The sequence below is a fragment of the Corylus avellana genome, chromosome ca3 (genome assembly GCF_901000735.1).
Source record: "Corylus avellana chromosome ca3, CavTom2PMs-1.0".
NCBI classification, from domain to species: Eukaryota; Viridiplantae; Streptophyta; class Magnoliopsida; order Fagales; family Betulaceae; genus Corylus; species Corylus avellana.
Window position 1 is genome coordinate 9,343,283 of NC_081543.1, and position 13,496 is coordinate 9,356,778.

The following is a 13,496-nucleotide window of genomic DNA, read 5'->3' on the forward strand; positions in this document are numbered from 1 at the left end:
ATATTTAAGTCCATTAGTTTTGGAGCTTATTTGGCAAGGCAATCCCAAGTTGGCCTACAAATGAGCTTAATATTTTATATCAACTGCACTTAATTAAAACTTAATTAAGATATATGAATAGAATACTAACCTCTGACAGTCTGACTCACTGTCTCTTGCGCTTAAGTGTGTTGATATTCTTTAAGATGTAACTGATGACCTCCTTTAATGTGGCTTTCCTTTCTTCTTTGAAGTTCCAGAGCTCAGAAACAATGTATCTGCCACTTGGATTATACTCATTGATCTCTTTCAATGCACAAATGACAACCATGTATATCCCTTCCCCCCACAACTGTTTGAGATTTCGTAGCTTCTCATCTTCTTCATTTACTACTTCCTGCATCAACACAAATTATTAGCCTTTCAACCATTCCTCAAATGTTGAAATGAGGATTAAAAAGAAAAAAAAGTTTAATCCTGGAACTTATGAAATCTTATAGACAACATGAACAAATTTCTTTTTTGAGTCATGGTTTGCATGCTTAAAAGGACACACTTCATATAAGAAAAATTTAAGTAAGCAATTAGGAGACAGCAGCCCATCATGAGTAACTTGTGAGCAGAAATCGAATATCTAAAAACTTTTTTTGGATAAGTAGAAATCGAATATCTAAAAACTAGTTTTGATTCATGCTTTTTATAATAGCAACATATACAACTATATGATATAAATGACAAATATGAATTCACACAAGCTCCTAACACAACTGTATACATGAATACAACAATAAGAGGCTTAAACAGGATTTAAAAGAATATACCTGGGTTTCACCATCGATATCAACAATTTTAAAAGGATGCCAGCTTGGATCTTTCAAATTCTCCTGCCACAAGGAGCATAGTGTCAAGGCCTGCACATTTCCTTCCTCAAGGGGAAGTCGCTGCTGGCATGTATTCTGAAACGGCTTCTGATCAATTTCTCCCATTCTCTTTATTCCAATATTAGTGCGATTACACAGCATATCCGTTAAACCCTAAAGAAGGAAAAAAGAAAAGCAACTTCCATTACATTATTAATTATACATGTAAACATGAAAAAGTCACTAATGCAACTTTTTTTTTTTTTTTTCCACTTTGGTTTTAGTATATGGCATGATTATGGGCAGATTCATCTCTAGGAGCTTATGCCTTTTTTACTTTATGGTCCATTAGACACCATTAGGGCCTCTAGGGCAATACAATTAATGGTGGTCTTCTTTTATCCCATGGAACTCTTGTACTCCTTTCAGCAAAACTAAAATGAAATAGAGCACACAATTGCTATCAATTGAATGTCATTAGCTTGTTTCTGAAAGTTACCAGTCAAAAGCACATCAATGATTAAAGTACTTAATCTCGTTCCCATCTCTGTTCAGAAACAGAAATGTCAATTGGATGATAATGTCATCTGCTACTTCTGATTTTTGAGATCTCAAGTGGGACAATTTGATCAGTGGTTCCTGATTCCTATGCATAACTTGAAACCACATATTTAAGACACATTTAATACAATTTCCAACACAACAATACTAAACCGCTTTCTAAAACAATATCAAACTAGTGACTCTATTGGATGCATATTGTCCCCAAATACACAGACACATGCATATAGACAAATGTGTGTATAGCAAAAGAAATCATACTGCAATTAATTTTTTGCGAGCTCCTTGTAGCTCGTCGTTGCTCTCTCGCTCTTTAGCAATAAGGACAAGATTTGTATATTCCATATCATTTAAATCATCGACTTTTTGTTGCAATTCATCATTCATGTCTTCCATCTTCTTTCGAACTGCTTCATCATCGTCATCTCCAAGATGCTTTATCACCTGGAGTTTCCCTTTAATTTCTTCAATTTCCATTTCTAACTTCAGTTTAGCATCCAACTGCTTTTCCAGCTGAAGTATCTTATTAAGGGCTTCCTCTTTCTCCCTCTAAAAAATTAAAATTCCTAATTAACGAGTGCTACAAAAAGTGTAAAATGAAGAGCAACTATTATGCAGCATATGAGACAGACTCTAGTTAAAACCTGAGCCACTCACCTTTTGCTCTTCAACCAACCTTAAGACATTCCCATCAGCCTTTTTCTGCTCCATGGATGCCAATTGAAGAGAATTGTTCCTAACATCATGCTAGAAGTACCAAAAATAAACATCAATACCCAGCATGTAGTGTTTTGCATGGAGCACTTCAAAGAGCTCCTAAATCTATCATTTATTATTTTATTTATTCCAAATAAGAAAGTATCAGTAGCTTTTATTCAGTGAAAACTAAAGGATTCTTGGGGCAGTAAGCTTATATATAAAGATGTAGATATGAAGGATAACAGTGAATGTGCCATTACAATGAAAGTGAAAGTAAGCCGCGCATAAATTGGTAAAGAAATGTTAGAGTTGGTCCCCAGTTCCAGCATGGGACAAGCACCCAAACAAGCTTAGCTCAAATCATAGCAAGTTGATCTAAAGCAAGTACGTCTGAAACTACTAAGATTTATAACAAGCATCTAAGCAAGTGATATGGAACGTTAAAACTTCTGCTTAATGAAAAGAATAGTTCTGTTTGGAAATGTCACATTCACATATATCACCTTTTTCTTCTCCTCATCAAGCTTTTGTCTCTCATGCTCAGTTAGTGCTTCCCGTTTGTTCAGTTCTTTGCTCCAGGAATCAAGTTTCTTTTTCTTAGTCTCCAATTCGTGATTCAGTTTTTCATGTTCATCAAATATCCTTCGAACATTATCACGTGCAAGCTGCTGCATCTTCCTCATTTCTGATCAATCAAACAGTTAAATATAATTTATTTTTCATGCCATATCATGCATAATGATGATGGCATTAACATAATTTAAAATGATGGCATGATTTTTTGTGATTTCTAATTCCTGGGTCTCAACACTACGAACTTCTTTTGAAGCGTATTGAAAAAAATCTTTCCTTTCATATGGCGTACAATCATTGGTCTTATGATCTGTCATGAGCCCGATATTCAAATCCAGCAATAAGGAATAAGTACAAGCCGTAAAGTTTTTGTTGTTTTGTCTAGGATAGTGAACAGAACATTCATGAGACCTTTCCTACAATGCCACATTTCTATATTTATACAAGTTTGGCTAAGCATTAACATAACAAAAAGGCAAGTTTCAACATACACCAGACACTGCAAATGAGCATGCATTTGTATTATGAAGCATGTATCAACAAACACAGAAAGAACCAGCAACAAACCTCCAAGAAAAGCAGAGTGTAGCTTGTCTTTCTCCACAAGCATCCTACTCAAGGACATGGTCTTTTCATTGTACTGGTTATGTAGTTCATTGAGGGTTTCAATTGTAATATCAATTTTATTGGCTAGATTTTCCAAAACATTGTTTCTGGTATGAGCTGCTTCCTGGACAATGTCAGATACAGTTCTTAACTGCCCTTTATTGCGAAGGAAATCTCCTATTGGCCCTTCTGCATCATAATCATCAGCACATGCACGCCACCCATATGTATCAGAGCCAAGATGTGTTTTCCGTGTACTCCAGTCCTTTTTGCTGCAATGCTCAGTTACAAACGATTTCTCAAATTCAGTTGCATTCATGAAACCGTTCCAATCATTATTAAATTCCACTACAGCTTGGGCATTTAAGTCATCTTCATCCGAGAAAACATGAACTCCCAATGGTTTAAATTTATCAAATCTTTTCAACCAGTACTCAGAACAATGAACAGTTTTTGTATCTCCTGGCTCGCACACTATGTTAACAATGATCCCCATCCAAGGCCACACATAAATTTCATCTTGGTTTGGAGGCTGAGTGAGAGGTTGTGGTAAAATTGGGACTTGGGTTTGATCCACTTCATTGGCTAGGTCAGTCTCCAAGTACTTTGCCAACGCAAGGTGGTTTGCCTTTTGTTTTGCACTTCTGTTAGCAGAACCTTTACCAACTCCCGAAGCATGTTGAAGCAAATCCTTGTACTTGTAATCTTGTTTCTTCTTCCCAGCACAGAAAGGACATCGAAGCATACCATTGAGACCTTTAACTTTGTACTTTCCAGCCATCAGCTGATCATATGGCTTCTCTACAAAGTCATTGATCTCAGATTCACTAATATCTGACTCTTCAGAGCTGTAGTCCATTATACTTTGATACAATCGCCAGAAAATACTCAGACTAGGAGCCTGAAAGAAACATTCTAGTGGCCATTAAGCAGCATTTAAAAAAAAAAAAAAAAAAAAAAAAAAAAACAATGAAAGGATTGATTAACATCCAGCAAGTTTAGAAGAGTGATGCTAGGTTGTATTCTCATCCAGATAAACGGTAGGGCCAAGGCACACTGAACGATAAATGATGTTGCAAAGAATATTGCATGACTACAATATGTAATTAAGCAATCATTTAAAAGTTTTAACAGAATCTCTCACAAAGTTTTTGGATTCGAGCACATGGTGTCCAATTCAACCACTAAAAAACACAGCCTCAAGCGAGAAATTTTTGATAAAACCTTAGCCTCAAAGAGAGCAACTAAGAAAGAGTGAACTAACGAAGCTAGTGCCGATGCCTCTGAGCGATAAGAGGACAGAGAAGCTTTACATACACATAATTGTTGAAGAATGAATTTATTTCAAAAAAGCAAAAGGAATCCTCAAATATAAACATCTAAAGGTGAAGTGCAGAATGAGCAAATTAGGGTTCTTCCATCTATATATAAGTAGGAACACCTAGAACTACTTTCTTCTACATAAGTATTTCCTATTGTTATAATGATATAAATTCTAGCAATTATAAAATTCAATGCAAACCACAATCAGATTGTTAAGAACTAACAAATATGGTTATAAAAGAGATAGCTTATAAAAATATCAAATTACATAACAGTGAAACCTAATTCACTTGTTTTTGTCCTATGCTTTGCAAAATGGTGCATGTTTTCACACTTAAGCTGCACCCAATAAGTGGCATTTTGCCTGAACGAATCTTTGGCTGCCAAACAATTCTTGCAGTTGGTGAAGCTCTTCCAAATATGAAAATTTATTTTATTTATTAAAGACTTGAAAGCCATTTATGGGGATTAGGAAAGTTTGAGAATCATTTCAGGAACACAAGTTGAAAGGCATTTATGGTCTCAAACATAACTGAAGTAATCTTTTCGTAAAAATCTTATAATGCAGAACAGGAGACAATATCTCCCTGAAACTTCTAGGCTCAAATGATTAATAGATCTTCACAATCACACTTTTTTTTATTTTTTTATTTTTATGAATAATCTTCACACATAGTTGAACCCACTATCTTTTTCCTTTCTTGTAAGTATGCAATTGAGTGATATGTCTGAAAACAAAACTAATAATAATGACAACAACAATAAAAATCATGAAAGGAGAAAAAGGCTTGAGATAGAGAGATAGAGAAACTTTGTCCTAGTTGACTTGATATCAAGGGAACAACTATGATTTTTTTTTTCTTTAAAAGTGAGAAAACGTGTAAGTGTAATAAAAAGACAAAGGGTAGGAAGTGAACAAAACTTCTGAACAAGAGCAATAACATAAATTGAAACAAAATCACTAAAATGCTTGGTGTTGTGGCAAAGTGCAATCAAATGAGTGGTTTGCTTCCATTTTTGCAGATAACCTAACGCTTACGACACTTCAAAAAAAATAGAAAATGAATCTAGAGACATAACAACATAGGAGGAAAGAACTTGAAATGATTAGGAAAAGAAGATACATTTTAAGCTATTTAAAATGTAATGGTAAAAGGGATATTTTTCATAACGCAAGGAATCAAATGAACCCAAAAAAGAAAAGAAAAGACAGAGAAGTGCTTCAAGTGCATAAAAGTGATGAAAGTATACAAATACCAGTAAAAAATATCAAACGGGAAACCCAAATGAGAAAGAAAAAAGAAGAAGAAACTGGCCTGTATGCTTATACAAATACCAGTAAAACATATCAAACAGGAAACCCAAATGAGAAGAAAGGAATCTGGCCATTATGCTTAGACAAATACCAGTAAAACATATCAAACAGGAAACCCAAATGAGAGAGAGAGAGAGAGAGAGAGAGAGAGAGAGAAGAATCTGGCCATTATACTGATACAAATACCAGTAAAACATATAAAAGAGGAAAACCAAATGAGGAAAAAAAAAAAGAAAAAAAGAAGAAGAATCTGGCCATTATGCTTATACAAATACCAGTAAAACATATCAAACACGAAACCCAAATGAGAGGAAAAAAAGAAAGAAGAAGAAGAAGAAGAAGAATCTGGCCATTGGCCCATTATGCTTATACAAGAACAAATGATAAAAGCATATTTGGTGAAATCGATAACTTGAACTTATTTTGTCCTCCAAATTCGTTTTCAACATCAAAGTAACCAACTTTAGGGGAAAAAAGAGTCGAACCAACATAGTGACTTCTTCGGCTCTGGATTACAAAGCAAGAGAATTTGTTATATACCTGTAAAGTTGCTTTTGAGTATCTTTCTCTTCTTTCTTCTTCTGCGTAACGTTCCTTACAGAGATACGAAAGAACAGAGCAATGGGGGAGAAAGGAATACACAGAGTGGTGCAGACTGCAGTGTGTGTGGGTGAAGAAGCAGGTGAAGCGTCAGCTGGCTGCTGACTGCTGACTGTCTGGGGAAGACTAAAAGATTGACGGCAAATGCTTTTGTCCATTCTCCCACCCATCTCCCCACCATCTCCTCTCTGTTAATTTTTTTGTTTTTTTTATTTTTATTTTTTGAAAAAAATTATGTTAAAGAGAGAAGATGGTAGGGAGATGGGTGGAAAAATTATGTTAAACCTCAAAGATTGACTATTTGGCGAACAGGGAAGACAGGTGGAAGGATCTGGGTCATCAGCGTGTGCCACGTATGTCTTAAGTCGGTGGAGGAGAAGCTGATGTGGAGGTGACCTGGCAGATTTGCATGGTGTTTAAGCTGACGTATACTTTGATTTGTAATGGATTGGACCCGGTTAGTTTTCTTTTTGGGGCCCGGTTAGTTGAGTGGGTTAAAAAGGCTCATTGTTTTGTGAATTTTCTGTTTTTTAAAGTAATGGTTGACACGCTCAAAGTCTCATGCTTTCGTATTAACGTAACTAATAATGATTCATTCTAAATTTAATAATAATTTTAAAAATTATAATAAAAAAAGAAGAAAAAAAAAGAGAGTATATAATTTTACTTTTTACTTTTTTTAATTGTTTGTTAATGGGCCAAGAATCGGTTTTATAATAGAGATAGTTCAATCGGTTAAGGACTACTCTTTATAAAGTAAGGGTCATTAGTTCAAATCACACATGTTACCAAAGATAAAAGAAAAGGAGATATGCGACGTAAAATATCTTGTTCTTATTTTCTTTATTCCGCCATTTATTTATTTTCTTATTTCATTATTAATTTCTTCATGGCATCAGACCTATAGACTAATGCCGGTTGTTCGATCCTAGATTGCAATTTTTTTTTACTCATCCTTTGTTTTAGATTGATTTCACAATTACAAAACTTCTTTATTTTATAATGTTGTTTTATGTTTGTTTAGAAAAAAAAAAAAAAAATTGCAAACAGAGCCACAATTTTCTAGTTTGCAAATTATGTTTGCCTCAACCAACTCCACCGCCAAAGAAGACATTACCATATCCTCATCCTCGATCTGGCACCTTGTCCGATCGTCGACTTTGTCTTTTCTGGTGCTTTCTTTGACGCATCGCCTCGATTCAACGCCTCACAGTGCTGCCACCTTCTTTGCCGCTGTCCACCTTCCTTTGGCCTCCTGCAGTCCACCGGTCCCTTTTGTTGTCGTCTCTATCTCTAGCCCTCCATGGCTCGATACCGCCGGTTCCTCTGGTTATCCATGCCTCATTTCAGGCACCTCCTCCTCTAGTTGTACAAGCCCAACGCCGATACCTTTTTTTCGTCATTGCACAAAGCCGTTCCCTCCGGTCGCAGCCGTCGAACCCAGTGGCGCCTCTTGGCAAGCCATTGCGCCGTGTCGATCTCTTATGCACCCAGCCGCACCAGTCTCTTCCACATTGCCTGCAACAATCTCTACCTCATCGCCAACAGCCCTTTGCCACCGCCACCTTTAGCTCTGAAACCTTCGGCCCTGGTCCTGTCCTTTGCTATAATCAACTTTTTTTTTTTTTGGTTAACCTAGGTTTCATGTATGGCATGTTGTGGGTTTCTTTAATTCTTATTCTTATTATTATTATTATTATTTTTTTTTTAAAAAAAAAAAGACGTTGAAGAAGAAAATGGTAGACAAAAGTGGAGACCGAGAAAGAAAAGAAAAGAGGCCAAGTTCCTCCTATTATTTTGAGTAATGCTATTCAGAAGCATTTCTTGCGGAACCTGTCTACAAAAAGGCTGGTTAACTAACCTGGGTTAACCAGCCTTTTTATTAACAAAAATAAAATAAAAAATAAAAAAATAAAAACTACACGCACACGTTCACTTTTCACTTTCACTTTCATTGTTACCCCCAAAATCCCACTTTCACTGTTACTCCCAAAATTCCAAATCTCCCGCCCCTCTCTCTCTCTCTCTCTCTCAATTTCTCCTGCCTCCTCCCACCCACCACCACAACCAGCTATCACCACTGTCCACCACCGCACCACCGCCGGCCACACTATTCAGTGGCTACGAAGCGCCACCAACCACTACGTTATGCTTATGGAGCGCCGACCCGAACCCAGTTTCTCCCTCTCTCCCAAACCACCGGCCGCCGCAATCCAGTGCACCGACCACCACGAAGCAGCAACGCCGCTGCCCTCCATGGCCTTTTCCCTGGTAAGAAACTCTTCTAAAATTAAAAGACTTTTAGTCCGCTTGGTATTGCTTTTTGTTCAAGTTTTGGTATCATGTTCAGAACTAGTTTTCTCAGCAACCAAACATAGAATAAGGATAATGGGACCTTTTTAAAAAAAACAAAAATTGTACCTAAGCTGAACATGAAGCTTGTGATTCACTAACTTTGAAACACCCTTACCGAAATAAATCATAAAATAAAATAAAATAAAATAAAAAAACAAGGAAGGAAGGAAAAATTGAAGCAAATTCTTTGGCACCAAATAGGACATATAATAGAAAATTTTGGGAAACCCTAGAAATTGCTTGGCGAGGGAATGGGAAAATTGGTGGGGCTAGGATGAGGAAGGCAGGGAGGTCTTGGAGGTGAAAATGAGCTCCATTTATTGTGGAGTTGGGTCGAAAATTCAGTGCTAATTTTGGAGGGTTTTGGACCATTGAATTCATGTTTTTCATGCTTTGAGTTCATGTTTCTAATTTGAATTTTTTCTTGTAATAACTCCTAGATGGACTCGGAAAATGAATGCAAAGATGACAACTTACATACACATATTCGTGTTGGTGATGATCTGCCCTCTGAAATTGTCCTTGAAAATGGTTTGTTAGGCTCTTCTTCTCTCATTCGGACATTTATGCTTCATTTGTTGAATGATGTTTTGTTGAATTTTAATATATACGCATCTTGGTTTGTTTGTTTATTTATTTATTGTGTTGTAGATGGAAATGAAACTATAAGGGATGAGGACAACATTAATGGCATGGGCAAGGGCAAGTCTGAGTGGAAGCTTGTAAGTGAAGACGAAAATGTTGAGCAAGCTCAGCCAGCGAGGTATGACGTTTAGCTCCATAAACAAACTTTTCTCATATTATAGGCGGTTTGGCCGGAAAAGAGGTTTTGGGGTGGTAATCAAAAAAATTACTAAAGACAAAATCACTGGAGAAGAGATACGTGTCACCCTTGCATGTGGGCGTCAAGGCAAGCCACAACCCACGACAAATAAGCCATATCCCACAATAAAAACGGATTGTAAGGTGAAGTTGAATGCAAAGTTGGTTGAAACAAAGTGGTATGTGACTAGTGTAATTATTGACCACAATCATGATAAGTCCAAACAAGGGAAGATATTATAAATGCAATAGGAATTTGAATTCTAACGTGAGAAGAAAGATTATAGTAAATGATATATATGGGATTGGACTAAGTCAGAGTTTGAACTCTCTTGCTGTTGAAGCTGGGGGGTATGAGAATCTTCCTTTTACAAAAAAAGATTGCAGAAACTTTATTAACAAGGAAAGACACATTCGGCTTGGCCAAGGAGGTGCTAAAGCACTTCTAGACTATTTGAATAAGATGCAAGCAACCGATAGTGGTTTCTACTTTGTAGCTGATTTTGATGATCATTCTAGGTTGAAAAATGTGTTTTGGATTGATGCAAGAAGTAGGGCATCGTATGAAAATTTTGGAGATGTCGTGATATTTGACACGACATACTTGACTAACAAATACGGTATGCCATTTGCTCCGTTCGTGGGAGTGAACCACCATGATCAGTCAATACTTTTTGGGGCAGCATTAATATCTAGTGAGGATACAGAAAATTTTGTATGGTTGTTTCAGAATTAGTTGAATTGCATGAACGGCCGAGCGCCGATTGCAATTATAACAGATCAAGATCGGGCTATGAAAAATGCAATCACAAGAGTTTTCCTAGGAACCCGACACAGATATTGTCTATGGCACATTTTGAAAAAAATTTCAGACAAGTTTAAATCATATAAAAATTATTCTGTCATTAAGAATGCCATACATAAATATGTTTATGAGTCTCAAACATGTGGTGATTTTGAGGTAGGATGGCAAAGTCTACTAGATAGTTATGACCTTAAAGACCATGATTGGTTGCGCCGGTTATATAATGAACGGATTTTTTGGGTACCGGCATATCTTAAAAGTGTGTTTTGGGCTGGTATGAGAACTACACAGCAGAGTGAAAGTATGAATGCCTTTTTCGATGGCTATGTGCGTTCGTCTACCACTTTGAAGCAATTTGTTGACCAATATGATGTTGCTTTGCGGAAAAAGGTTGAGAATGAGAGTCTTGCAGATTTCAAGTCCTTTAATACTAAGCTTCCATGTGTAACCTTCTATCCTTTTGAGGAAAAATTTAAAAAAGTTTACACCATCACCAAATTCAAAGAAGTTTAGTGTGAGATAATAGGCAAAATTTATTGTACTGTCTCCCTTTTGACTAAAGAGGGTGCAATTTGTACCTACCAAGTGACTGAACAGGTAAAAGTTCAAAATGAAGTAGTTGAAGATGCATACGTGAAAGTAGTAACATATCTTGTCTACTTCAATGAAGATGGAGATGAATTTGAAGTAAAATACACATGTGACTCTTTTGACTCAAGAGGCATCTTATGCAGACACATCTTTGCTATATTGTGTGCACATAACAGTACATCTTTGCCCCCCAAATATTATCTTGACCGTTGGAGGAAGGATGTGCACATAGCATTAAATGTAGTTTTGATGCTTTGAGTGCCAACCCCGATGTACAAAGATATGACAGCTTGTGCAAAGGTATGCATACATTAGCAGAGATCGCTGCAAGAAACGTGGATCACTACACAAAAGTTCGGATGCATATTGATATGTTGACCAAGGAATTACGTGCTTCAAGTTGTGAACCCAGTCCACCTTCTCTTGCACTTCCAGGCGTATCTTTAACATGTAATGAGTTCATTGCTGATGTTGAGTTGGCGGTAGATGGTGATGAGGTTCATAGTCCTATTGTAGCTAAAAAAAGAGGAAAGTTACCGCATAAAAGGAAAATGTCTGCAGTGGAAAAAGCGACAATGAAGAAATCACAAAGAAAAAGAAATGAGCCGTGTAACACTAATCCCATTCAGAGGAAACGAAAAAATAAGGTTACTTACTTTCCTTCCCCAAGTGCTTAATTATTATTATTAAAACATTTTGTGCATTTCTTAACATTTTTACTTCTTTTTTTTTTTTTTTTTTTTTTTTGCACCATGTAAAACATTTACTTAAAGACTTCCCATGGAGGTGATGTTTCGTATTTATTCGAAGCTCCTTGTGATGTTTTTGAAACTCAAGAGAGTGCAAGTATTCAGGTATTAAAAATGAAAATAAATAATTAATTCATGAGATTTAGTTTATATTGTTATCTGAAATCTTGATCATAATTTTGTAGGATATGTGGCCACTTGAGCTATTGGAACGGTAATTGGAATGGAAGGAATGCAAGCTACAATGCTTTTTTTGGGCTATTGAGCCAGTTTTTTTTTTTTTTTTTTTTTTTTCGGCACTTTTTTGGTGTTGTATAGACTAGTTAGTCTTTTTTTGTGGTGTAATGATTGTTGGTGTTGATAGTGAGAAGGTTACTAGTGGTTCTAATGACTTCAATTCCTGTTGATGTAGTCGTACTTTCTTCTAAATATTATCAGTTTAGTATTCAGATAAATGTTGACGGCCTGTTGGTTGTTTGCAATATCTTTCTACTGCATACTATAGCTTTTTCCTTCTTTTCATTATTGGTATTGAATTCTATCTGCTTCATAGGTGCAACAGGCTCCAAGTATTGTTAGAGAGCACGGCTTATTTTGTAATATAAGATGGGGTTAGTGTTGGGAGTGTCTTGATTTTTTAGGTGATCACCATGGAAAATTTTTGTGTAGAGGAGGATGGTGATTTAATTTTGGTAATCTACCTTGTAAATTTGTTTTTGGATAATTTTGGTTCTTATAATGTTTTTCCTTCAATATATAAGATTCTTGCTATGTCAAAAATAAAATACATGAAAAAACAATCTGTAAACCTGGAGGGTTTTGCAAGTAACTATCATAGTTCCTAGTGTTTTGCTTATTGTAACTCTTTGAAGATGATAGAACAAAAAAACAAATTATGTACCTTTCTTGAAGTTGATTTTTTGTTTTAATATTTTGTGTTAATATGTATTGTGTATTGGAAATTATGTAATACTTGTTTTGTAATGGGAGAGTTAATTTGTTATGTAATGGGAGTTATCAGGATTACCAAGAAATGTCAAACCCTTCAGCAATACAAAATCATCTCCCACCAATATCCAGTTAAACCAATCAATTAAATCAACAAAGTACAAAATTATATAACAATATGAAGCCGTCAACATTACAATAAATATGAAACCATTATTATTAAGTCGGAATTCTCAAATCCTTCAACAATACAGAAAAATCATCTCTCAAAGCTATCAGGATTACCAATAAATGCCAAACCCTTCAACAATACAAAAAATCCTTTCGCCCAAATATCCAATTAAATCAACAAGGTACAAAATTATATAAAAATATGAAGCCGTCAATATCCTTGACAAGCCTTTTGCTATGATGGCATCCTTGATGAACATAAGAAAATCTATTATATCGTCACTAAGCTGGCAATGATTAGGAATTGTGCCTTCATCAACTAATAGAACAATGGTCATCTTTGGAAGTTGATCAACAATGCCTGCAAGGGCAAAAACTTGTAGTTTTCAGCTTAATAGAAATATTATATCAACAATAATAGAAATGTTTATCATTCTTTTGATTGAGAAGATCAAAGTTACTGAGTGTGGCTAACCATAAGAACTTGGAGCTAGGTAAGTTAAAATAAATCACTTACATAATTTGAAATTTATTTTTCA

At 35.8% G+C, this 13,496-nt stretch overlaps 1 protein-coding gene across 2 annotated transcripts; it reads right to left on the minus strand.

The window, feature by feature from the left end:
* Positions 1 to 53: 53 nt before the first annotated feature.
* LOC132173878 (factor of DNA methylation 1-like) lies at positions 54 to 6,560 on the minus strand. Of its 2 annotated transcripts, none has more exons than XM_059585545.1 (7): positions 6,457 to 6,560; positions 3,240 to 4,179; positions 2,603 to 2,784; positions 2,058 to 2,147; positions 1,662 to 1,949; positions 801 to 1,013; positions 54 to 376 (listed from the first exon to the last, which is right to left on the minus strand). In XM_059585545.1, exons 2-7 carry the CDS (start codon positions 4,135 to 4,137, stop codon positions 146 to 148), a joined length of 1,902 nt encoding a protein of 633 aa, XP_059441528.1. In that variant the 5' UTR covers positions 4,138 to 4,179; positions 6,457 to 6,560; the 3' UTR covers positions 54 to 145. The 2 variants fall into 2 exon arrangements, with proteins under 2 accessions (XP_059441528.1, XP_059441529.1); XM_059585546.1 differs by lacking the exon at positions 6,457 to 6,560 and adding an exon at positions 6,406 to 6,410.
* Between the last annotated feature and the right edge of the window lie 6,936 nt (positions 6,561 to 13,496).